The sequence below is a fragment of the Protopterus annectens genome, chromosome 4.part1 (genome assembly GCF_019279795.1).
Source record: "Protopterus annectens isolate FY-2018-M chromosome 4.part1, PAN1.0, whole genome shotgun sequence".
Taxonomy (NCBI): domain Eukaryota; kingdom Metazoa; phylum Chordata; order Ceratodontiformes; family Protopteridae; genus Protopterus; species Protopterus annectens.
Genome location: NC_056734.1, coordinates 307,915,412 through 307,943,395, shown reverse-complemented (window position 1 = coordinate 307,943,395; position 27,984 = coordinate 307,915,412). Strand labels below are relative to the sequence as shown.

The 27,984-nt window shown below is 36.2% G+C and overlaps 1 protein-coding gene across 2 annotated transcripts in view; it reads right to left on the bottom strand.

The window, feature by feature from the left end:
* Window positions 1-27,984, bottom strand: part of LOC122800842 (probable GPI-anchored adhesin-like protein PGA55) — an 813,969-nt gene that overhangs the window by 413,166 nt on the left and 372,819 nt on the right. For both annotated transcript variants that reach the window (XM_044070155.1, XM_044070156.1), the window contains 2 exons: window positions 23,310-23,423; window positions 1,642-1,830 (listed from right to left, as the gene is read on the bottom strand). In XM_044070155.1, the coding sequence (XP_043926090.1) occupies window positions 1,642-1,830; window positions 23,310-23,423 (303 nt within the window). The remainder of the gene's footprint in view (window positions 1-1,641; window positions 1,831-23,309; window positions 23,424-27,984) is intronic.

The window sequence follows — 27,984 nt, the reverse complement described above, 5'->3', positions numbered from 1 at the left end:
TGGGCCTTTCTTCCACTTCTATATATGGCTTTGTCTAGATATCTTGCTCTGAGGTTGAGAGGTATGACAAATTTGTCAGGGCCATCGCAGTCAGCCAGAGACATTTCAAATTGTGACATACTTGTTGCACCCCACTCCCCTATGTAGTGACTCTGGATGTGTCCAAGCAAGGCAAGGAACAGTATGCAGTGTAAATGTGCAGACTATCCCCCCCATCCAAGGTAGACACAAGTACTACAATGGCTTTTCATCTGTTCTTGATTTTGCAGAATGTTCTGGTTTCTGTCATATTTTTATACTATTGATTTATGCTTATTATTCAGAAAGTGCCTGTTGTTCTGTGTTTAAGTAGCAATACTTTAACAACCATCTGGTAAGCCTAAATGAGATTGTAAGATGGAAGTAAGTTTTAATAAGCATACTGTTAACGAATTGCCAACATTGAAAGCCTTTCTGTTGTTGCCATGCAGAGAATACTTACATAACTAGATAACATATAAGCCTTGAATATTGAAATGCATATGACAGTATTTGTAATAAAGGACAGGATTACAGTATTTTAAGAGCTCATTACAGGCTTTACCTGCAAACTAAACAGAATGCCAATCTGTCATGTGTGGTCCATATCCTGTGCAGTAATCCTTTAAGCAATGTATGTTGAGCGTGTTTCCTGTTTGCTTTTCATTTTTTACTTTGATCATGTTTTCCTCATGAAACAAGTAGATAGTTGTTGTCAGGCAGCAGGTCTGTTTTAGATAAGAAACATTTTTACAAGTGGGGGTATCACAGAGATTGCTACTTTCAGCATGTTACTTGGTACTTTAATAAAGCTGAATATAAATTATAATTAGAACCGCAGTGCAAGGAGAAGTGGTTTGAGTTGAATGCTGCTTGTTTTTTTATACTTGATTTTAACTGGCATTCCAGTAATGTATTTAAAAAGTAATTTATTTTTTCATGCCTCCCAACCTTTTTGTTTCCATCTAGATATTAAGTAAGCTGCCATGCAGCCAATGGATTGAAAACATTTTTTTCTTCTACACTTTCCTTTTTTCTTGACAGGACTCTCATAATGATAGTTTGGCACCCAGGGCAGCGTATTTAATTAAAGTTACAGTTTTTGTGGTTTTGATCATAGCTCCTCCCCTTTCTAGTTGGCCACACCCATTCCCATTGATCCCACCCATTCAGCTGTCTCCTGCAGCCCCCCCCCTTTGATTTGAAGTCACCAGCAGCCACTGGCTCTACCACAGTTAACAAATAAATAAATAAAAATAAATGTCTAAGTTATTTTTTGTCAAGACAGCCACTTTCAACTTTATATACAGATGTTACCTTAAATAAACTTCAGTACAGCTACAGAAGATATTTTTATATCATATTTTGTGTATCCTTTTGTGCATATAATAAATGACAGGAAGCTCATCAATATAAAACACTCCAATATGCAATGAAGTCTTACGTATAGGATAATATAAGCAAATTCCCTTGTTATCATTTGCTGTTTGTTAAGGAAAAGGAGTCACTCTTCAAATACTTTACTAACAACATATTTTTTTCCTAAGGATGCAGCAGCATTTTTATTTTAATATGTTATGATATGAATGGTAAAACATTTGTAATAATACAAAATCAACATACCTGGTGATGGATTAGGGATAAAATTATTTCCTGTGATGACACGCTTTTCATTTTCATATGGATCAGTGCAAACAGGTACGCATTGTCTTCCTGAACTCTTTCTTTCTATTTTACATGATCCAGCACCACTGCAAAATCCAGCTGGGCATGAAAGATCAGTACAGCAAACCCAATTTCCATTAGTTTGACCTAAAAAATATAAAATATATCTTAAATAATGCCATCACTGAATATTTCATACTAGCATATAATGGTCATGCTAGTAAAAAAGCTGGTGCGGTACATAACACATTCAAAAAAACTTATAATAAAATCAAGCACCTCACACAAATACCAAACTTTAATAGTGTTGAAATCCCAGTAGCCGAAGTTCAAACTAACACACAAAAATACATTTCTACTTGTAAAACTGACACATGAAAAGGAACATGCAATAAGGGGTGGCTCATGCTATTGGGCTACAGGACTGCAGCCTCCTCAGCTGTAAAACAAAAAGAAAAGAAAAGAAAAAAGAAAATAAAAGAAAATAAAACAATAACAAAAATGCACCGCAGAACATCGTGCATGTGCACTCGTGGCATTTCCGATATCCAGACTGCTAATGAACGAGTCTGGATCATGCGCACAGAATCCAGACTGTCTCACCAGCAGTCCAGATTAGGAAGAAAAGTATTCAGCAGCATATCCCCAGAAGTCTATGCAGTTACAACTGCATAGACTGGAAGGGGATTGGACTGCAACGTCCGCAGGCTGGGTAGCGCCCAGCTTGCTCTCACGGGAAGAACTTGCTCTGCACGGGCATTTGGATGATACAGACATTTGGTGGAACTGCAGGAAGGAATAACTCAGTGTGGGCTTTTACTGAAGAACTGCAGGAAGGAATATGTGGGTTTACTGACTTTAAGGTATGGAAGTGCGTGTGTGTGTGTGTGTGTGTGTGTGTGTGTGTGTGTGTGTGCGTGTGTGTGTGTGTGTGTGTGTGTGTGTGTGTGTGTGTGTGTGTGTGTGTGTGTGTGAAATCACTCGGTGCACTGAAAGATGATGAACACAAATGTTTTGTATGCAAATGTATTTAAAGCGGGGCAAATATTATACAAAAAACTGACCAATTACTAAACAGTTATATTAGACAAATTGGCTTTGTGATAATCCCATAGCTGACTGCTTCTCTTCTGAACAGGCATTAGACCTGTGCTCTTTTAGTACCCCTTAAATCATCTGTGGTGTGTACTGTAAAGTTTTCAGATTTAAAATCTTCATTATGTAAGTATTTATTTTATCATTTTAACACACATAGCTTTTCTTTTTTTTTTTTTTTTTTTTTTTTTACATTTATTGATAAGAGTGCTGGAAAAGCCTGAGTTAGCATTACATGTATATAGTATGCTAGTTTCAAGAAAACTATTGTTCATCCATGATGTTTGTCTTCAGTACCTGGCCACATGTATGCTACTGGCTGTTAACGACACATAGTATGCAGGGGCTGTCCTTTACATTTTCATGATATTGGCATTTTGTGGGGCTAAATATTTATTTGATCCAGGACTTTGAATATTTACTGCATATTTAACACTCCAGAATTTTATTATGCAACTTCCTTTTCTGATAAGACCCTGGTGTGTGTGTGTGTGTGTGTGTGTGTGTGTGTGTGTGTGTGTGTGTGTGTGTGTGTGTGTGTGTGTGTGTGTGTGTATGTGATGCCCCAGTTGCTGTATGGTGGTGGGTAGAGAATCAGGCTTGAATCCTGTACCTTGGAACAGGTGGCAAGAGCTTGAGTCCCCTAAGCACCACCATTTGTAAAAAAATTGAAGATTTTTGCCTCATATTTGTCCTGTTCTGTTCCTCATAAAATCTGCGGTTTCTGTACTTTTGTCTTCACTTAGTCAGTAGTGCAGTGGTGCAGTGGTAGCATTGTTGCCTGACAGCTACAGGTTATCTGGTTTGATTCTTGGCTGGGTTGCCTTCTGTGTGGAGTCTGCATGTCCTCTCTGTGTTTGTGTGGGTGTGCTCCGGTGTCCTCCCATTTACAAAGACATGTGTCTGGAGTGTTTCTCCCGGGGCCTCTGCTGAAAATTGGCTTTTGTTCCAAGTCAGACTTTCCTGGTTAACAAATGTGAAATAAATAAAAATGACAAGCACTTGAATTTCAGACTTCATATTGTTGAGAAGGTGCATGGTAACACAAAACCTTTTATTCTAGCAATTTTCTAAGTTTATAAGATGGATGTTTGAAACTTGTCCCTATTTTTGGGACTGTAGGTTTTTTGTGCTAAGGTTGAGAGCCATGATGAGAACTGAATTCACTGAATATGTTTAGGGGCTGTATTCCCCCATTACTGGCTTTGTTCATGTTATTTTTTGCTAAGAAGTTGAGAGCTATGGTGAGAACTGAATTCACTGAATATGTTTGGGGGCTGTATTCCCCCATTATTGGCTTTGTTCAGGTGATTTGTGCTAAGAGGTTGACAGCTATGGTGAGAGCTGAATTCACTAAATGGTAGCCATTTAAGTTTCAGTCTTCTCTGCTTTCACAAAACAGCTGATTTGGCATAGTGGTATGTTGCTCTGACTGCTTTGCACAAGGTCCTGGGTTCTAGACTTGGCAGTGAAATGTATGGTGGTAACACAGCATTTTATTCTAGCAACTTTCCAACATTATACAAACAATGTTTAAAATGTGTCCTTGGTTTTTGGGATTTTGTCCTCCCTCCAATAAATTTTGGCTTTTTCCAGATTTCTTGTGCTGCAAAGTTCAGAGATACAGCTGAGTGTTGAGTAAATTTTGCAAGGACCTAAGAGCTGCAGAGGAGCAAAAGTTTAGTGCTGCTTATACTGAGTCTGCTTGCATTGTTAATAGCACAACAGGTAGTGTACTTGCTTTTGATGCAGAAGGTTGTGGGTTCTACTCCCACAGTAGGTAGATGCATTGCTGATACTGTACTGTGTTGTAAAAGGGGGGGATGCTGCATTCCTTTTTGGCAAAGATACCTAGTAACTATGAACCTGTCTGTTTGCCATCCATTCCCTTTTGCAATATTACTAGCTTATCATTTTTTTAGTGTAACATAGGCAATTTATTCCTCAAGGGCAACAGGTACTTTATTTGTAGATGAAACAATGAAATATAAAGTTGTTTGCTAGCAGCAACCTCTTCATTAGTTACAGATCTCTTTAATGTGGAATTGTTTAGATGACATTTACTTCTTCACAGATTGTGCATATTTACTGATACTGGTGGACTGTAGAAGTTTGAGTAGACTTTTATGATGGAAATGTTCTGAATTGGGCAGTTTAGTCATTATTGGTGCATGCATTTTGTTTCAATGTTTACTGGAAAAATGTTCAAAACAATAAATTTAAAACACCATCTAAAACTGTATTGTATTGTACAGGGAATATAATTTAATACAATCAGGAAGGTGTATCAAAGAGAATGTGTATGTTTCATGTGCAAGGGGCCTGTGATTTGAAAACAGCCCAAAGCTAATCTTTATCTGCCACTGGCAAAATGTATTTTCTTTGAATGTGGGTTTCAATGCTTTTTCAATGAATGTGACTTTCAAGGGCAGATAAGTTTTAATGCTAAGTCTGTTTTCATTGTGAGACTGCATTGCTTTGCTTAGCAGATATCTATTAGTGTTTGTGCTGTAAAATGCAAAATAAAACTTTCAAATGAAGTCCAAATAATTGCAGAAGTAAAGCAGTATGCACATTAGTGTTTATGGTAAATGAGGTGAAATAGCCAAGTAATGGTTCACTGGAATGGCTGCAGGGTGGAGGTTCCATTCAACCGTGATTTTGTGGGGGGAGGGGGCAAACACAAAGATGGCCCTGGCTGAAATATACCTCTCAACTGTCCAGATTTTTGCAGAATTAATAGGTTTTTGTTTCTTATTTTTGGTTTGTTCCTCATAAAACTTGTGGTTTTCTGGCAAATCATTTAGGAATTAAATCACTAAATAATGACAGACACTGAGTTTCAGACTTCATAACCTTCAGAAAAATGCATGCTAAAGCAAGACCTGTTATTCTAGCAACTGTCTCAGTTTATACAAGAGCAATTTATAGTACCAATTATATGTTCCCCCAATATATTTGGCCTTGTCCATATTTCCTGCATTAACAGGTTGAGAGGTACATGCAAATAAATAGCTTTATAGAATTAGGCATATCCAAACCTCTCAACTGTCCATGATTCTGGCTCAAAATATTGCTCTTCCCCTAGTAATCCCTTCCCAAAATGGCAATTTTGGAAGAAAACGTGGAGGGTTTACAATTAATAAATAAATGTAATAATCAGAGTTATAGATTACTTTTATTTCAGAAATGCATGTAGATTATTTTATTTTGTCAGCTGCTCAAGTTAGCAGTACTAATATTACAAAAAGTGTCACTTTTTTGACAGGTTCCCAGCTGTACTGTGTTTTTATTTTATATTTTTGCATCACATTTTTGGTCCGTTTTTCATAAAATTGTGGTTTTTTTTGACAAATTATGGCAAATCATTAAAGACTGAAGTTAGAAAATAATGACAGACATTTGAGTTTCAGATTTCATACCCTTCAGAAAATTCATACTAATGCAAGACTATCTTTCTAAGTTTATAAGAGCAATATTTAAAAATTGCCTTTATTTTTGGGCCTTTGTCCCACTTCTATGTATGGCTTTGTCCAGATTTCTTGCTCTAAGTTTGAGAGGTATGACAAATGTGTCAGGGCCATCACAGTCAGCCAGAGATATTTCAAATTGTGACATACTTGTTGCACCCCACTCCCCCATGCAGTGAATCTGGATGTGTCCAAGCAAGGCAAGGATCAATTATGCAGTGTAAATGGGCAGAGTATCCCCCAATCCAAGGTATACACAAGTACTACAGTGGCTTTTCATCTGTCCTTGATTTTGCAGAATGTTCTGGTTTCTGTCATATTTTTATACTGTTTATTTATGTTTATTATTATTTAGAAAGTGCCTATTGCTCTGTATTTAAGTAGCAATTATTTAATGACCATCAGCTAACTGTGTCTGAGAATGTAATATGCAAGTAAGCTTTAGTAAGCACACTGTTAAAGAACTGCCAACATTGAAAGCCTTTCTGTTGTTGCCATGCAGAGAATACTTACATAACTAGATAAGGTATAAGCCTTGGGTATTGAAATGCATATGACAGTATTTGTAATAAAGGACAGGATTACATTATTTTAAGAAGCTCATTACATTTGTTGGAGACCTGCAGTCATCTTTGCAGGCTTTACCTGTAAACTAAATAGAAAGCCAATCTATTGTGTGCGGTCCATAACCTGTGCAGTAATCCTATAAGCAATGTATCTTGAGCTTGTTTCTTGTTTGCTTTTCATTTTTTACTTTGATCATGTTTTCCCCATGAAACAAGTTGTTGTCAGGCAGCAGGTCTTTTCGGGCTAAGAAACATTTTTACAAGTGGGAGTATCACAGAGATTGCTATTTTCAGCATGTTACTTGGTACTTTAATAAAGCTGAATATAAATTATAATTAGAACTGCAGTGTAAGGAGAAGTGGTTTGAGTTAAGTGCTGCTTGTTTTTCTTAAACTTGATTTTGACTGGCATTCCAGTAATGTATTTAAAAAGTACTTTTTTGTTTCCATCTAGATATTAAGTAAGCAGTCATGCAGCCAATGCATTGAAATATGTTTTTTTATTCTACACTTCATTTTGCCTTGATTGGACTCTCATAATGACAGTTTGGCACCCAGGGCAGCGTATTTAATTAAAGTTACATTTTTTGTGGTTTTGAGCATAGGTCCTCCCCTTTCTAGTTGACCACACCCCTTCCAATTGACCTCCAGCAATTCAGCTATCTCCTGCAGCACCCCTTTGATTTGAAATCACCAGCCACCTCTGCATGCAATCTAGACTTGCAGATATTGCCAAGGATGTCATCTACCCTCAAACCTGCACCCCATAGAGCTTTTTTTTTTTTTTTTTTTTTTTGCAATGCCTCCCAGATATATCTACCAATGTAATAGAAAAAAATGAAAATATTAAGGGGTTCTTGATCAGGAGTCTAAACAAGAAAATTGTCTCCCTACAATCCTTCTTCATAATGGAGGAAGTTGTCAGCTGTGGTGAAACCTCTGGTTATGCAATGCTATGATACCTTTCACACATTTAGATTAGCTACTAGGAGCGAAAAAAGATGAAGGTGTCTCACATAGTTAACCGTCCTACTAGGGGCCTCAATATCTTGGATCTAGTTCTCACAAATGTGATCATTTTTTGCATAGCTCCATATGTATCAATCACACCTTCATTTATCAGCCTTTTGCTTTAAAATTGGTGACACTTCCCCTGTAAATTAATCTATCTTTAAGGACTTCTGGGACTTCTCAAAAGCAAACTTTTTTCAGTTACTTGATGATGTAAATAAATTCTGCTGTAATCCTTCTCTGGAGGATTTAATTGGTAAAGCTGCTACCTAAGCCTCTGACTACTACTCCCTCTGAAATAGGTGTACTGATAATGAAGTAGCTATTTGCAACATATGTAATGAGAAGTTTAAAAACAAACCCCTGTGGTAGAATGCCCATATAAATTAATTATATAACAAGAGAAAGAAATTGCTTAATGTTTATAAGAGGTCTCATTCCACCTAACTTATGAGCACACTTAAGCAAACTAACAAAGAACACAAGGGAACCATTAGAAAGCTCAAAGCTGAGTATGAAATTAAAGTAGCCATAAAAACCAAAAACAAATGCAAATCTTTAACTATGTTAAGAAATTAAGAACTAACACCCTACAGTGTTCAGAGCTAGTCCATAATAATATTACACTCTCTGATCCAAAGGAAATAGCTAATAACTCAGCTAACATATTTAGTGAAAACTTTACTCCACCTGCAGTTTTAGTTGTCCCACAGGTTCTGCAGTCCCAACCACCTACTTAAGTTACTAGGAAACAAGTTCTCTCAGCCCTTTCAAAAATTAAGAATGCCTCATTTATTGGCTCTGACAATATACCAGATTGCCTGATTGCCATTGCCAAATTTAGCCTTTCTGAACCCCTTCTTACACCTACTTATTTATTCTAAGCCTCTCCATTAATTACTTTTCTGAAGCCTGGAAAACAGCTACTATAATACCATTACACCAGGGTGGCCCAACCATGGACACTGGCAACTATAGATCCATTAGTCTCACTAGTCCATGTGGTTGGAGAGGCAGGTGTCCCTTCTGAAAGCAAAACAATGGTACCCCACAGGCCTCAGTTTTAGGTCCTCTGCTGTTTTACATATGTTTCTTAGACCTTCAGCCAAGGACTTCTGGCCTATGGTTAAGTATGTTTGCATATGATTGTAAACTGGGTGTCATTTGATCGTCAGCAGACTTAAAATTGCTCCAAAATGGCCTAGACCATATTATTTTGTGTCCACTCCAGGATTATGGGCTCTGCAATAGAAGGGTTTAGCTGGTTATGATATCAGTGTTTTGGATTTTAAGTTTATTTAGCATATGGCTGTTATCAGCAACTTAGTTTGGTAGGGTTTTAAGGAGGTCTTTGGAGAATCAAGGCATTTCTGTAGGTAGATTTTCAGCTTATTACTTTCAAGACAGGCTGAACTTCTGATTTAGTGGAGGAATGTAAATCCACTTATTTGATAAAAAGTGCAAGGAGATGGTAATCAGGTGCTTTTTGTCATATATTAGGTAATTTTAATGCGTTATTAGGTTGTACTGTGAATTTATTTTGCTTGTTTGTTTTCAGGTCATAATGAGAACCTCATGTTCAGGCATTCTTTTATGTCTTGGATGGCAAAGAGAGTTTTGGTCATACCTGGTGGAATTACATTGGGGCTCGATCCTGGTATGTGGAACATACTCTGCTGTGGTTTCAGAGAAATGACTTGTTACTTGGAGTGAGTGAGCTGCAGGATGCATTAATTCCTCATATCATTGTAATTGACTACATGGGCTTGATCTAGGGTTGTACTTTACAGGAAGTTATAGGCTGAAATTGTGAAGGATTTGGTGACATTGAAGCATGCAGTAAGCTCCTCAGCCATTAATGGTTTGGTCAGAAATGATTCCTCTGTTGGTATTGAGAGAGGATGCCAGTGTTAAAGGAATGGAGAGGGCTAGGAACTGTGCAGCGGCTAAGTTATACCTGAAGGTCTTAGATCACATGTGTTTGATGACAGACACTCCATATGGTACAGGTCTAATGGTATGCACTTTTATGAAGTGGACTTAGATTTATTTAATTTATTTAATCTACAATTTTCTTTACTTTTGAGTGATGTGGTTTAACTTTTGTGGCTTGGAAAAAGGAAACAATCTGTCTTTGGCAAGTTAGTGGGGAGAGTAAATGGAGTTCAATGGATTCTGGCATCCCTCTTATGTCCCCCTTTTCCTAATTCTATTTGTTTATTATATGAGTTATTTCTGCAGGCATTTCAGTTGTTGCAGGCTCTTGGAGAAATACATGCCTAAAGGGGCGTTACATAGTAGGGCCTAATGAGGGCTGAATAAAGAGGGACAATGATATCCCAGGATCTAGAAGCAATCCTCCTATATAGGAGCTCCACAATATAGAAGGACTTCCTTACCACAGTAGACACATGGTAGTCAAAGGTTAGGTCACTATCCATATAAGTTCCCAACTGCCAAATTACTGGGTCAGCTCTAAGGTATGTGATGTCAATGTGATAGCTCACTGAGAGTAAGTGGTGGTATGCTGCTCCAACGATTGGGTCTAGCTAATTACAGAGAGGAGTGTGTCACTCTTGTGATAATTACTGCATTTCAGAGCTGCTGCTGTTCCTATTTCCAATCCATTGATTCAAGTTACAACTGAATGCGGACAGGGATCAGATTTGTTTTATGTGGATGAGGTGTATGTTCCAGAGCAGTGATGTCCTCTGGAAGATATACCTATCCATTCAAACCATTTTGTTAATGTTTTAGAAATAGTTTATGCCCCTGGATTGAATACTTCTGACACCATATGACTTATGAATGTGAATTCTATCAATAATGGGTTCAAGGACAGCTTATATGACAGACACAGGTCTCCTGTTTGCAGCCTGTAAGAGACCGACTATATCGGTAGGGCTTTGTGGCTGTCCATGTAGGATGCATTGTTTAGGCCTTGTATCCTTTTTATAAAGTATCTCTGCAAGTATTCCAGTTGTTGCAGGTGCTTGGAGAGATACATGCCAAAAGAGGCAGTATACTCAATTGCTTGCCTAGTTATGGCTGAGTAAAGCAGGACAATGACTTCCCAGAATCTAGAAGTAATCCTCTTGTATATGAGCTGCACAATATAGATCTTTCTTACCACAGTGGACACATGCTGATCAAATGTTAGGTCACTATCCCATGTAAGTTCCCAACCTCTGAACTACTGGTTCAACTGTCAGAGGTGTAAAATGAATGTTAGAGCTCAATGGGTGTTAGCAGCGGTACACTGCTCCAAGGATTGGCTTTAGTTAAGTCACAGAAAGCAGTATGTCTTAACACTGATTGCAGTACTTGGTTAGCTGGTGAACATTCCCTATGCTGCCAGAAAAATGTTCACATTTATTGCTTTATCATTGATGATTGTTTCACATGGTTACTTGTGTACTAATTATGAAGTTTGTTTCGGTCTTTCAGCTTTTCCCGGTTAGGGGTCGCCACAGTGGAACTCTGATCCGCTAATGATTGGCAGTTGATTTTTACGTACCGGCTTGCCAGGCCTGATGCACAACCTTCAATGAAGGTATGCCCATTCATGGATGTCTCCACGCAGAAGACGCTCTAGCTGAGAATCGAACCGGCGAGCGTCTTACTGTGAGGTGACAACGCTACCGCAGCACCACCACCGCGTTACTAATTTTGAAGTTTGTAAATTCAGTAAAACTGGTCACAATGGTAGTTTTTGTGCCTTTGTAAGAGTTTGGGAAGGGGTTATGGACAAATAAGGTTTGTCAGGTAGACATATTGTCATATATATCTGCCTGAGTTTTTGCTTTTCCTTCAGCTAAGGTTAGGAGTTAGGCTTTGTGGGCATAATTCTAGTCAATGCAAGGAAGGAGAATGGAAGAAGAAGCAGTGGATGGTGGAGTGAGTTGAGTTATTTTTGTGGCTAATAGGGGATGTTTGGCCTCTTTGGCATGGGTGTTTGATGTATGCCCACCCTTCTCTCTCCTCTTTTGATGTGGCAGTTTTTGTTGTCTGGGTGGCTGGAGTAAGTTCATTGGTTTCACTTTCCTCCTTCCATTTCTTTACTACATAATTTGGAGTGCAAAGCGGTATGCTGCTGCAAGGACTGGCTCTAGATAACTTACAATGAGTGGTATGATTTAGCTTGCTGCTAGTGAACTGTTCATATTTGTTGATTTATCAATGATGATTGTTATTGCTTGGTTATTTCTCTACAATTTCAAAGTTTGTGACGTTAGTAAAACTGGTTTCAATGGCATTATCAGTGTCCTCAGTGGCTTCTGGGCAAAGGCTAATAACAAAGTGATACCCAGCCATAGACTGTGGGTGCTAACTGTAACAGAGTCAATATTGACTAACATTGATACTAAACAGGGTTATCATGACTTGTGTTTTGTCTTCTGATAGGCAAGGGCATCTGTCACTGAGGTTATTGTATCACTCAGTCTCACTGCTGATCTTCCTCATTGTATATTGACCTTCGAACTTGTCAGACATTGTGTCTTTTTTCTGATGGCCTTCTTATTCATGTAAAATATTCAAAGTATGAAAATTTAAGTCTTCTCATTTGAACCTTCCCAAAATATTTAGGTTTTATATCAACCATTATTGACTAGTTTATTTTTCAAGCAGTCCATCGTACATGCTGTTTTCATCTAACCTCATTTTAAGACAACAGTGTTCATCTCATTTAATTTCTTCAGTGTGCTATAATCATATTCATATTGTATTAACAAAAATACCACAGACTGGACAAGTTGAACCTTTGTAGACAAAGATGCATGTCTGCATTTAAAATCATGTGGACATCCTTCCTGTCCATTCTGACAAAAACAATGTGTCACTGGATTTCCTGACTGCTTGTAATTTCATTATTAGTCATTAACTCAAGCAGGTTGAAAATATATACTATGCTGATTGTGATATTTAATCCTGATAAGCAGATATTTCAGATCATATTTATTTTCTGCCTGTAAAGTTTTATTTTTCAGATAAAAGTTATTGCTAATTTTATCTCCAATTTTTACACCTCAATTTACTTCATATAATCCTGATTTTCTGTTGATTTTTTTCCTCATATAAACAGGTATAAGAAAGGTAGGTAACGTTGCTATATGCCTTTTGAACAGTTTTCATGCATTCTATTTATTTGCTCTTTTCAAATGGTTGCCTTTTGATTGATATGAAGACTATACATGTGCACTATTTAGTGTCCTGGTATACCCAAGTTGTCAGAATAGTCCATATTTTTTAATGATCTATGCAGTCAAAAGTCTTGCTGTTATCACTGAAATATATTTAGATGTACTATTGATATTATTCTGACTTTTTAAGAATGCAGATAATTTATAATAATATCTCTGGTCCCTTCCTCTTTGCTGAATCCTGGTTCCCCATCTGACAGTTCACTTTCCAAGTATGGCTGTAATCTCCATATAATAGTCTTAAGAAGTTTCTTGCAGACATGGGGGGGTCAGAGCAGTTGTGTGACATATGGCAATTCAGTACACTTTACTAACTGAATTGTGTTTTTTTTTTACTTTAATCAGAAACTATAGTTGAAGTATATGGCAGTCACACTGGCTTAATGTATGCATCCCTATCCAATTTGCTGTCTCTCATGGAGTGACAACCAGTAGGGACATTAGAAATGGAACACTGAAAAGCCCTTACATTGAATGTTCTGTATAAGTCTTCATTGTTGTAATAGTCTAGTTAATGGGTTCTGGTAATCAATGACTTCATACTGACAGTGTAACATCATACAATAAACTGTCACTCTCAGATCATATCAGACAGTGTTTTAGTTATTGTTTGATATGATATGAGTGTTTTTATCTACTTTAAAACTGAGCCTATGACAATCCACAATTAACCTTTATAAATATACAGTGATGTCACAGATATACTGATGCATAATTGTAAGCATTATATATATATATATATATATATATATATATATATATACATATATATAAATGTAGAATCTCAAATTGTCAACACTTTTGTCTGTAATGAATTACTGAATACTGGTGTTAAGGAAGAACTGAAGAACTAATTATTTGACAACATCTATAGTTTATAGTCTTTTGCTAGCCAATAATCCTACATCAAAACAAAGGCAATAAAAATATTTACCTCTCCTAAAATCATTTTTTAAATTTAGGACTGCTAAAAATGAACTGAATAAAGGCTGATGTTAATATAAAAAGGGTACAGGTGGGGCCGCGGCAAGGATGTTAACAGCTAGCAGCACAAAAACTTCTATTCAGTTTTTCTGACAGGAAAATTGAGTTTCATGATAAAAAAGGTTATACATATTAACCATTTAATACATAAAAAAATAGTTTAGCATTCAAATTAAGAAAAAAAAAATCAAGTTATTGGAAGTCTTTTAAGACTTAATCCTGTCAGAAGTTTTCTTCAGTCAGATCCAGTCATGAGTCACTCCAAATCTTCTACTCAGGAAAATGGAATGAAGAAACAATTACAATCAATCAAGTATTAATAATATTTATGTCAGTATAGATACAATGGAGGATAAAATGTACAATATAAAACAAGACAGCAAGAAACAACTAGAGCTACTTAATGAAGAAATTAAAAAATCATTCAGATCAAATCTCATCTATAGAAGAATCAGTAAATTACATAGATAGAAGACTAACGGAGAATGAGAATCAGATGGATGTTCTCCTAAAACAAAATACTTTTCTCTTGGGGAAAGTGGAAGATTTGGAAAGCCGGTCCAGGAGAAATAATATTAGAAAATATGGAGTGACAGAAAATGAAGAAGATAATAATATGATACAGCTTCTGAATCCTTGTTTGCTAACGAGTTTAAACCTGCCAAAAGGGCTTTACTTTGGAAAAGAGAGAGCTCATAGCTGTCTCTCAAATATTTCTTCAGCTAAAAGTACAACTTCTTTAAGATATGTAATTGTTAATTAATTGTTAGTAATTGTCCTACCCAGGACAAAGGCTTGGCTTTAAAACAGCATGGTCAAATCCTCTGGTAAAAATAAATAGGAAGAGTCACTATAAAACCACCATGAACATAATAGGAACAATGCGGACACCAATTTTATTATCTAACATAAAACATAATAAAAAAGTAGATAAAACAAGAAGTCACAACTAAGCGGTTTTGCCTTGCATAGGCATCATCAGAGTCAAGTGGAGTTTTGTTTCCTTGGTTAAATAGGGAGAGTATTAGATATGACAATGATTACACAGCTTCAGTGATTTCTAAAAGTAAAGACTGCATTCCTTTGATAAAAAATTAAAGAAATAAGGCATCAAGGCTCAAATCTTATTCCCTGCTAAAATAAAACTTTTCCTTCCTGGTGGCTAAAAAATCTTTAGCACACTGAAAGATGCCTTTGTGCAGAAAAATAAACTTTTGGAAAAACTTCAGGAAATGGATTGGTCTTCAATAAGTTTTAAAAGAAATGCAGCAGGAAATGAATAGACAATTAAAAGAAAACATAGTAAGAAGCTTAAAGAAAAGTAATATCTTCTTATTTTTATTCATTTGTTGTGCTATGGTTTTAAAACTCTGTTTTCACAACAATAGAGAAATGCCATAAAATTAAGGTAATACCTTTTTATTTTCTAAATACCTTAAACAAAAAAAAAATTGTAGTTTAACATTCTCTCTCTATAGATTGTTGTTGTAAGGCAGCACAGATATTTTGGTACTTGAGCTTAAAAAGATAAACTAAATGCTTTGTTTGTGACATTTATTTCATATACTGTTGAAATTGTCTGACTAGTGCTACACTGTGGTGCTATTACACTGAGTTAATAAGAAAATTTGATTTATTTATTTTATTTTACATTTGTTGACTTGGATGGTCCGACTGGCTAGATGTCCATTTTCAGCGAAGGCCCGAGGAGAAAAGCGCCAAGATAATAATACACATTGAACATTTAGTAAATGCTAGTTTCAAGCAGATTATAGTCATAAGCAATACCAGCATTTAGCACATATAGTACTAACTTATTATAAAACACTTTATAAAACATAACATTATTTTCAAAGTTATGTATACATAACATTACATTCAGGTTTAAGACACATTGAGCAGCGGTTACACAATTGACCCTTCCTGAAATGGAGTGGTAGAAAAAAGAAGTAATTGAAGGTAAGGCACCTAAGAAATACAGAGGTCACTAACCGGGGTTAGTGCAAGGACATAACGGATGAGTTTTGAAGTATTTCTTGAGTTTTTCATAATAGTAGAGTTTAATCTGTATATAAATATATATATATATATATATATATATATATATATATATATATATATATATATAGGGTCTATATTAGAACATCGAAGTTTCACAACTTCAAATGTTCTAATATCGACCCCTATTCAGCGAACTCTGAAAATAGTGAAGCTGCAGAAAACCGAATTTTTTTCCTAGGTAAAGAATTTGGTTGTCCGTTTCTGTCGCTTTGCTATTTTCAGCACTGTGTTTGAACATTATGGGTTGGGTTCAGATAAGTGTGCAATTGTGTGCACGTGAAGGTTAGGGCGGGGTAGGTGAGTTACGGTTAAGGTACGGGTGAGGTGAGTGCGCGATAGTGACGGACCTTAGGTTTAGGGTTTGGGTAAAGGTAAGTGGATAGTTAGTGGTGTATGTACAGTTTAGTGTAGGGTTAGATGTAAGATTTTAGTTGTATGTGTGTGGATTGCTGTTTGTTTGGTGTATGTGTTTCGGAACAGCGAATATTTTTCCTAGGAAAAAATTTGCTGTTCTGAATGTTCGATGTTGTCAGCGTTCACTGAATAGTGGTCGATATTAGAACATTTGAAGTTCTGAAACTTCGATGTTCTAATATAGTCCCTATATATATATATATATATATATATATATATATATATATATATATATATATATATGTGTGTATATATATATATATATATATATATATATGTGTGTGTGTGTATATATATATATATATATATATATATATATATATATATATATATATATATTACAGATACATAAAATAGAAACTGTAGAATATATTGAAATGTTATATATATTGAAATGGAAGGCTTGGGACAGATGCAGTATACTATTTAGATGTTCATTCAGAAAGCAGTATTATATTAAACTGTTTTAGTATTCCTTAACACATGCTTTTTGAATATAAAGCTCATATAAAGCAGTCACAAGCTTTAATCTGTGTTAGACAATTTTATATAAGCATATTTCCTTCTTGAATGTTTATACACTCACTTTCCTTGATTTGAAAAAGTCATGAGTTACGGTATTAAATGTGGATGACTGCAGAGACTCTGCGAGCATGTAACGGAAACAGGAAGAACAACCTGAAATTTGAATTTCCAGGAAATGCATTAAATAGAATGCTGAGACAGACAAAATAAAGAAACAAAGCAGAAGAAAATATTAGCAAGCCATTTTGTTTAAACACATAAACTTTCCTTTTTATGAATCTAAACATTAAAATATAATAGTTTATTATAGAACAAAAAGTGAGTAAATGATTAACGATTTAAAATCTTAAAAATATTAGTTATTCCAGAGCAATTGTTCACATATGTCTTAAAATGTACATATCACAAAGCTAGATATGCATTAATGTCAATTACTGTGAATAGTCCTATATTGAACTTCATATATACATGTTGTTTGGGAAGGTTTAATTATATAAGGTGCTAAGATTTTCATAGTTCAGAAATAGGCTGTTTACGTGACAAAGACCAATTGATACTTTCTGCTAGTAATGCAAGATATAGATAATTTTTGTAGCACAATATGAAAATGTTTTTTACTTCTTACTAAATACCAACATACAGCAATAGAGATAGTGCAGAGATCTGACGCATGCTTTGAAAGGGTAATATAAATTCTGTATTCTGTCCCTACAGTCTGTACAACTGCAATAATATTTGAACTGTTTGCAGAAGCAGATTTGCTATATCGTAGAGAATATGATATGCAGAGTTAAGACTCCTTTGTTAAAGTAATTCATCAACATGGTAAAATAATGAGATTGTTAGTATGTCTTTTTTATGAAGGGTGTCATATTTAATTCAGAAATATTTGTATAACATGATTTTTTTTTAAAGTTATAGAAGCATATACTCTGCAGTGCATTAATGGTTGAACATAATGTTTTACATTTTGTTTTTCATCTTGGATGCATAGCATAAGTGTGATAATTACATGATGCTATATTAATTAATATACAAAACTATGAAGTTATCAACATTTTCTTTTGGAAATAAAGAATTTGTAATAGTCAGTGCTACATTTCAGGCTTACTAAACACCTTGTAATAGAAATTCATTTAACAATATACAAAAATGTGTCTTCTTAAAGAAACAGCTTAAATAACATTTCAATAAATTACATATAATAACATTATACATATCAAAAAATGTTATGTGCTATGTATTTGATAATACAATTAATATGTACAGTGCACATATACAAATTAAAAGTAATTTTATTTTATTTTATTTGCCATTTGTTAACCGGATTAGTCTGGTTGGGCAGATACCCTTTTTCAGCAGAGAACTAAAGAGAAAAGCTCCAGATGCAAAGATTACAATTTGTTACAAAGAACAATACAGATAACAACAATAACAAAATAAGAAAATGTTATTTGTTTTTAACATTCAGTTACAAAGGTACATTTAGTAATCTTAAAATAACACGTAAATGATGTAGTTGTATGGTAAGAAATAGAAGGAAAAGAAAAGACCTAGTAAGAAGGCAATGCTTACTTATAGCATTGAGTCAAATATGGGAAAATAGTAGGGAAGGAGCAAGGTAAGATGATGAAATACATAGGTGAGAGTTGTCCAATACAGGGAATAGTGATTAAGAAAACTGTACATTGTTACTGATATGGAAGTAGAAACACGCAACTAGGAGAGTCTGAAATGCAAGAAATGGAGACAGAGGCTTGGTGGGAGAATGGCTGGGGAGGAATTGACTCAAGTGCCGTCCTTACAGGGGCAGGTCCAGGAGTTGAGTTGGTAATCTTTTAGGGCTAGTTTGAAATTGGGTGGATTTTGGTGAGTTCTGATAAAGAGAGGAAGCTTGTTCCAAGATGAGGAGACAGCATGACCATAAAGGCTTTTTCCATTGGATTTGTTAGGTTTGGAAATTTAGAGAACGTGTTTGTCTGAGCTATGAAGCTCGCAGATAGGAATGCAGGGGGAGATGCGAGATGCTAGCGAGGGACAGGGTAGAGGTTGTTGTAAGATGGAATGTGTTAGGTGAAGTTGAGGTAGAAGGAGTTGATAATGGAATTTTAGCCAGTGAAGTTTGGTTAAGGAGAGACAGTGGTGTGAGTGATAAGGGAGATTTGTGGTGAACCATGCAACTTTATTATAATTTAGTTCAAGTTTTTTATAGGTTCATAGGTTGGTACTAGGCTATCAGCCCTAGGGCTTATACAAGCCTAGCCATAATAATTCCCTGACTATTTCTTCCCACAATATTTACTTCCCTGGACCCCTGACTAGCAGGGTGACTGATCCCCAGGGTGAATTTCCTTTCTCCCATCCAATTGTCAAGGTTCCTTTTGAAGAGGACCAAAGAGGTGGTCTGCTTGACATGTATGGGCAGTCTATTCCAGAGTCTGGGGAGTCTCTGTCTCTGGAAACTATCCCTTCAGCATGTTTTGCTTATTGTGATGACAAGATTTAGATCCCTGCAGCATGTGGCTCTGAGGGATTTCTTTAAGTGTGGCATGTCCAACAGCTCTGGGTTTGACATGGCCTTGTATGTTAAGCAGAGATCACCTCTGAGTAGAAGATAATCGACAGAGTATAGTTGGAGTTTTTTTAGAAGGTCAGCATAGGGAATCTACTTTAGGACTTTGATTATTTTAGTGAGATATTTCTGTGGCCTTTCCAGTGGTTGCAGATGTCTTAAGAGGTACATACCAAATGGGACATTGTATTCTATAATGGGTCTAATGAGGGATGAGTACAGTAGGACAATAACCTCATTTTTTCTGGATGAAAAGCCCTCAGTGATGAGGTGTGCTACATAGAAGGATTTACTGACTGTTCTGGCGATGTGGTTATCGAAGATGAGACCACTGTCCACCTGTGACCCTTAGTCTCTTATCACACTTTCTGTGTTTAGTGTACTGCCACCTATGTGGTAATTCATGGGTACATGTTTTTTTTTTCCCAAAGAGGATAATTATACATTTCTTGGCATTGAGCTTGACCCTATGGCTCTGACACCAAGCATCTGTCTCTGTAAGGCCCTTTTGTAGAATATCCACATCCTTTGGGGATTCAGTTATGGCACCCAGTTTGCAGTCATCTGCGAACTTTGTTAGCCAGAGTCCCTTAGTGATGGCCTGTACTTCAGAGAAGTAGATGCCAAAGAATAGCGGTCCCAGGACTGAACCCTGAGGTACTCCACTTGTAACTTGTCTGGAGTTGGATTTGGAGTCAGCTACTTTTACAGTGTGGGTTCTGTCAGTAAGACATTTGGTAACCCATTGAGTGACATAGGGATTAATGCCCAGCATAGTAAGTGTATCTATGATTCCAGAGTGGGGGATGGTGTCGAAGACCTTAGTTAGGTCAAGATAGGCTATGTGGACCACCTTCCTCTCATCCACAGCTCTGGAAACTGATTTGAAGAAGTCAATCTGGTTAAAGAGACAAGATCGGCCCTTCATGAACCCAAACTGGGTGGGGTCCAGTGTTTGAAGTTTGCCAATGTTTTTGTTTATAAGTTTCATAATATGTTACATGGCCTTGCAGATCAGGCTCGGCAGACTGATGGGGCAGTAGTTCCCAGGATCCAAAGTGGATCCCCTTGTGGAGTGGGATAACTGTAGCTGTGTGCAGCACAGTGGGCACGAAGCCTGAGGTAAAGCTATGATTAAACATGACATTTAGGTGAGGTGCCAGTTCATTTTGTAGTTCATATAGTACACAGCCTGGGATGTCATCTGGTCCCATGGATGCTGTATTCTTAGTTTTGGAGAGGGCATTTTTTACCTGTATGGCCATTATTACCAGAATTTGGCAATCTTTTGGTATTGAGATGGGCCCTTTAGGGGCTGAGGGAGGGGTGAAGTTGGCACTGAATCGATCTGCCAGGATATTGGCAATATCCTTGTGATCAGTATATTTAATGCCATTCTGTTGTAGCTCAGAGCAGATCTGAGGATTGCCATTTAGATTCTTGACATAGCTATAGAATGTCTTGTGGGTTGTCTTTGGAATGTTTGGCAATTTTATTTTTGTAACTAGCTTTGGAGGATTTTATGAGGGATCTCAGCTTCATACTGAGGCTGGTAAAAGAGTTTTTGCATCCTGGGATTTTCCTCTTTTCTGAAATAGTTTCTTCCTTTTGTTGTAACGTTTGTTTATAGTAGGGGACCACCAGATTGGCTTCCTTTTTTTGGAGGAGAGCATCTTGGTTCTATTTGGAATGGTACAATTCATGCACGAGTGGATGTGCTCATACAGTGCCTTAGTGTATGATTCAGCAGTCGAACTTTCAGTTCTCATCTGCATGGGTGTCATGAAGTTTGTCACTTCTGACTTGAGTAGCATGAAGTTGGCTTTGGGGAAGTCTTTTATGGAGGTTTCCTTACTGTTGAGTGGGGGAGGGATGTGGATGTCAAGGGTGATTAGCTTATCGTCAGACCTGACCAATGAGTGGGTGACCATAGGTGTGGAGCATCAATTTCTAATGTTGGTAATGACCAGGACTAGAATATTGGAGCCCCTGGTGGGACTATGGATTAGTTGATCCAGGGCATTGGAATTTATGAATTCCAAGAACCATTGGGCAAAGCTGTTGGTACATGAGTAGATTTCCCAGTTAATGGCAGGGTAGTTGAAATCACCCAGTATTAGGGTGTTTGGTTGTATCTTAATATTTTCCAGTATGTTTAGAAATATGTAGTGAGAATCTTGGGGCATAGTGGAGGATCTGTAGCAAGCTACAGTTTGGATTGCAGTCATACCTAGTGTTAGCTGCACCTGGAGAATTTCAGATGCATTGTGTTGGGCAACTAGCCTGGTGGTGTGAATATCCTTGGTGAATATGGACACTCCTTCACCTTTAATGTTTTGGTCCTGGTTTGGTGGCTGAAAAGTGTGGTAATAGTTGTAGCCTGGTATTGCAGGGGTGCTCTCTGGAGCCTTGAACCAGGTCTCAGTTACTGCACAGATATCAATGTTCTCCATTTTTAGGAGTGCCTTGAGAAAGTGCATTTTGATGTTTAGACTTCTAGCATTGAGTAGCATTACCTTCAGATTTTGCATACGTGTTATGGTGGTGGTTTTGCCCTTTGAACTTTTCCTAAAAAAAGCACTATAGGGGTGGCAAGAGCCTTGGCTAGTAACCTGAATCCCAGGGGTGACAGGTGCAGACCATCTCTGGCAAAGCTTCGTGTTCTGTTGATCATGTCGTCCCAGGGGTCTATATTACATAGACAAAAAATCAAAATCTGGAACGCTCATATGAGCGAAAATGCAGGTAGTCAAAATTGCTATTGTGGGGGGCTGCACCCCCCCCCAAATATATTCCAATTCTGAGATCACACTACAGTGAGGAAAGGACAAATTTTCTGATCTTCACTGTACCGTGATCTCACAATAGCAATTTCAATTACCTGCATTTCCACTCAAATGAGCGTTGGAGATTTTCATTTTTTGTTGATCTAATAGGAACCCCATCCTAGGCAGACAGATACTGGATCCCCTTTGAATGACACAGAAGCTTAGCCAATTGGTGAAGTCAATCATTTTGTCAGTGTGGCAGTTTCTAGGGGGGAGCAGTTTATGGATGGGGTTGGGAGGGAAGGGATACCTGGATGTAATGGTACCTCAGAATCTTTTGGGGTTGGAGTGGGTTTTTTGTGGGGTTCAGATAGAAGTTTTTCTTATTAATGGTGATGTGTTTTTTGTGGCATTTTGAAGTTCTCTATAATGCTGGAGGCTGGAAGGGTTTTTGAATTTGTTCCAGGTTTTCCATGCATTGTCTCTTTTCTGCATGAAGGAGAGATTAACTTTCCTTAACAATGGAGCAGTTTGTTTTAACTCAAACTTTTCTTGAAGGGGGTAGGGAGTTAAGATTGTTAAGGAAGATGCTGTTAAATGTGAGAACAGCTTCTTCAAGAGGGAGGTGCTGGTGAAAGGACCAGTTTATTGATGAGAGTGCTTGATTAAATAAATCATAGTTAAAACTGATTAGATAACGACAGTCCACATATGTTTTAGAGGGTTGGAACAGGTCACAATATATAGAGGTAGGCCAAGAAATATACTTATTAATCAGCAATGTATTTCCAGATTGTTTATACCAGTTGTTAGCAGTTATTGTTTTTCTTCTGCTTACAAAAAAATCTGTATTGTTGGCAAATTTTCAGTATCTTTAAAAGTGCTTTATCAAAAACATCATTTGTGCTCATGAAAAAAAAAAACAATTTTCAAGTGGCAAAAAGTGCTGAAATGCTCACCTGTGCTTATTGAAGAGTTGCAGAGATAACATCCTAGTGAATTAATGCATGTACTTCCTGAAGAGCAGAGCGGAACTGCATGGTCTATTAATGACTGACAAGATTGCCCATTGCCTGTGAATCATCAATTGGATTAAACTTAGTTGAGAAATAAAACTAAATTGGAACAAATTAGCAGATTGATGACACTGGGCTAAATAGTGACCATAACTTTGCAAAATGCACATACAACTTCATTATATTCACATAAAATATTTCTTGCATTGCCCTCTATGATCTGGAATGCTTACAGTTAGGAAGTCCCTCACTTTTATCTGTCCAGATACACAAATGCAAAAGCATATTTTTAATACACAAGGGAAGCAAAATATATATATATATATATATATATATATATATATATATATATATTCTCTACAACAAGAGTGGTTTGAAATGTGATGCAATGTTGCAATAAGAAATTTATTAAACATAAAGTGAGAGCTGACAGAAATTTGAATATCCAGAAATGCTTCAATACTGCTTCATAAACATAAATAAAGGATTCAATTTTTTGACTTGCATGAAATAAATACCTAAAATCATTTAAAGATCTAATATGCCATGTCATAGATCTGTTAGCATTTTAATGGTACATCTTGTGATGCACTCAAAAGTAAAAGCATTCCTTAGAAAGGGTTGTCCACTGCATATTCTGAAAGGACTTACTATTTGTTTTCTGGAAATATGAAGGAAGGGTATTATAAAGAGATGTATCTGGAATGTTTATCGCTGGGCGTCTGTTGAAAATTGGCTTTGTTCCAAGTCGGACTTTCCCGGTTAACAAATGTTAAATAAATAAATGCAGACCATATTATCCTGATCATGTCATTACAGCAATATTCAATCATTTTATGTTTTATTTACATTTTGGTTACCAGGGTAGAGCACCACCTGAGTTACAATCACATTATAACAATAAAAAGCAACAAACAACAAATGGCAATAGAGGTGTAATAGAAGGGATGTTGTAACAACAAAAAATACAAACAACAAATATATCTATTCTATCATGTCTCTATTGATGTGACAAATAATACAAACACAAAAGTACAGCAAAACATGTACAAAAAAATTACAGTATCATGAAAGATGGATAGTAACATACTACCTTGTGTTTTACCAGATGGAACCTACTGATGTCTAATATACTACTGGAGGAAAAACAGTTCCTGTGGATTGAAAAAACTATGAATAGTCAGCATGGCATGTAATTAGCATAAACAGTCTAGAGTAGCATGTAATCAGAAAGACCGAGTTGTTAACTCATACGGGAAGATTTATTAATTCCGTAATGTCCCAAGTCACCTGGCATTTGCATTAGTCTGGATCATTCACAAACTATTTGAATCCTGGCTTAAGCTTGGGGTAGCTTGTGTAAGGTAGTGATGGAGAGATTGCTGCAATTTAGGGGCAAGAACAGAGGAGCTATGATCTGCTCAATGCAGTTTTGTAGCAGGGGTTTGAAGTAAAGGCCTACCAGCAGACTGCCTTCTCAGTCTGTAGGACAAACTATTAATATTCTACTCTATTTCAAAATAAATATTTGTAGTATTTAGGGAGATAGTAATAATTCTGCCCTTTATATGTTCAAAGCTGTAATCCACGAATAGCAAGGAGCTATGTCCTTATGCTAATAAGGTAATTCAGGCTGACTATGGAAGTATGGAGGCATCTTGGTAAACATGCCTACCTAAGGAAAAACACATAACAAGCTAAAGCTTGCTAAAGGGGAATTACACATTTGCATATTACTAGGATTCATAAAGATAAACTTAAAAGGACCTAATTTGCATCCGAAATGCACAAAAGGACCCTGAACCTATACCAGAAAGCACCAACTTACTTAAGGAAAATGTGGTTTGGCAGAAAGCTAATTAGTTTACTAGAAAAATGAATGCAGTGCTATAATTTTCTTAAAAGAGGTACAATTATTGACTTCACTTCAAGGAAAGTTTGTTTCATTATATTTTAGTGCTTGTGCATGCATGACCAAACTACTCAAAGGATCATTGGGGAACATGATTCATTTTGGTGTCTGTGAAGTGCTTGAGCATACATGGACAAACTACTGAAGGGATCACTGGGTGAAATAATAATTTCAGTGATAGTGAACTGCTTATGCATACGTGATCAAACTACTGATGGGGTCACTGAGGGAAATAGTTAATTTATGTGTCATTTGAGGGATCGCTGGGGACATTGGTGTTAGTAAGTGCTTGTGCATACATGGTCAGAGTACTGAAGGGACTGCTCGAAGAACTGCTGTTATTAAGTGCTTGTGCATACATGGTCAGACTGCTGAAGTGATTCCTGTGGAAAATAATTTATTTTGTGCCATTTTTGTGCTTCTGCATGCTTGGACCATCTACTGAAGGAATATCTGGGAAAAAATAATTTATTTTGTTGTCATTTTAGTGCGTGTGCATGTGCATACTTGGACAAACTACTGGAGGGATCACTGGGGGCAAGTTCGTGGATTGCAAAGCAGATATTAGAGACACAGCAATGCTTAACAATATATGTACCTATGATGTGATAGCATACGCCACTTTACAAAATTTCTCATTTACTTCTAATTATACTTAAGGCATTGCGCATTAACGTAAATGGCCCCTGTGAATCATGCCTTAGCTATGCTAATTCGCAAACATCACAAATACCCCTACCACATTTATTTATTTTATAATTATTTATTTATTTTATATTTGATTACCAGGCTGGTCTGACTGGGCAATCAGGTGCCTGTTTTCAGCAGACACATGGGGAGAAAAGCTCCACAATCATAACAATCATAAAAAATACAAAATACAAAAATGCAACATTTTCCCAAATGACCATGAGTACCTCCCTTAGTGTCCAATAAAAGAAACATTCTATCAGATTTTTAACTATCTGTCAAATTTCTTATAAAGAAACTGGTCTTACATTTGTTGAGAAAATGAATTACAGTGACAAAGTGTGGATGGAATCTTCCTCAAAAAATTGAAATGGCAAAAACGTAGTGAGAAAAAATATTAACTTTATTATTATGGCCATTCATTTTTTACTATAAAATTCGTCAGTATCTCTATATATATATATATATATATATATATATATATATATATATATATATATATATATATTAGCAAAAACTTACAACAGTTGAGCAAGAAAAGAGTTTTGCTATTGAAAATAATATAGTAGAATTTAAGCTTCAGAAGTGTGAACTTATTTTATTATATAGTAAACCCATGGGCATTAGTACAAGATGGAAGTTCCAAAATAGACATAGAATGTAGAGTATGAATTTTCTTACTCCCACAAGAAAAAGAAGAGGGGCACTATCAGCTTTCTTACTGGTTGAATTCCTAACGTATTTAGTGTACCTCATGTTGTCTCATGGCATGAAAACAGCATACAGACCTTGGGAATGCAACTTCTAATGCAAAACAATAAGCCATCATCCAGTTTATTTTTGATAATGATTAAGTTAATAAAACTACTTTGGCTGCTCCTCAAGTGTCTTCTGCCACAGCTAAGAGTAGGAAATCCTGGCCACCTTTCCAAGACGTACGTAGTCAGGACAGAGTTTTGACTGTTTTCTAGTAAACTGAAAATTCAGCACAATTTGGAAGAAATATTCAGATAACATAGGAGTACTTTTGAAACAAATAAAGAAATAGAAAGTTTTTGCAGATGTAAAAAGGTAATGTTTCTGCAGCTGTTATTGAAAGGAACATAAAGTTTAGCCTGAAAAACTGTTTTGAAAACAAAGCATCCTATAAAAAAAGAAGTAAAGCATTTTACTCCAGAAATAATTATCAAAGTTAATAAAATTGCTTCTTTGTTTAAAATTCTTTCTTTTTTTTTTTAGTTTCGAGGTACCGCTTGCTCTTTCTTTCATATTTTGTAAGGGAATGCATTCTGACCTATATCTATTTTAGTTGTTGGTTGTTTAAACCATTATGTTAAGTAGGTAAACTGATAATGTAGGGATACAGGTATAACTACTAAACATTAGCTGAATTCTAACACTTATTACAGGAATGTGATAAATATTGTAAAACAATGTGACTTTCAGCGTACCCCTTCTCTTTAAAGGAAAACAGTTTATGCTGTGTACTTAATTTTATAACGGTGCACTTCAAACTAGTGCCTCCGCCATCACTGTTTTACTAAATTTTCTATTAAAACAGATACTCAGTTTATTCATTCTAGCAAACTAGAACTGTGTGATTACAAAGGTAATCTTGTTTACATGAAGCTGTTTATCTGCTGTATATAATAAGTTTCACAGGACATGTAATGCTACATATTGCAAAGAGGACATGTAATGCTACATATTGCAAAGAGTAAATCATGTGCTAGCTCTAATTATGACTACGTATTTTCATCTCTATTATACAAATCGGCACTTGTTTGAAAGTTGTGCTTATTGGAAACTTCTTCATGTACACAAGCTAAGGATAAATATAATTCCTGTTTTCAGTTTAATAATTAATAGACTACATGACTATGATGCCTTTTCCCTATTCTGTATCTCATGTTGTCTCACTTTTGCCTTCTAAAGGTTTTGAATCCACAGTCCTTTTTCTTCTTACTGTTAGTAAGTAGTTGCTTAATCAGAGGGCATAAATCAAGGACCCATATA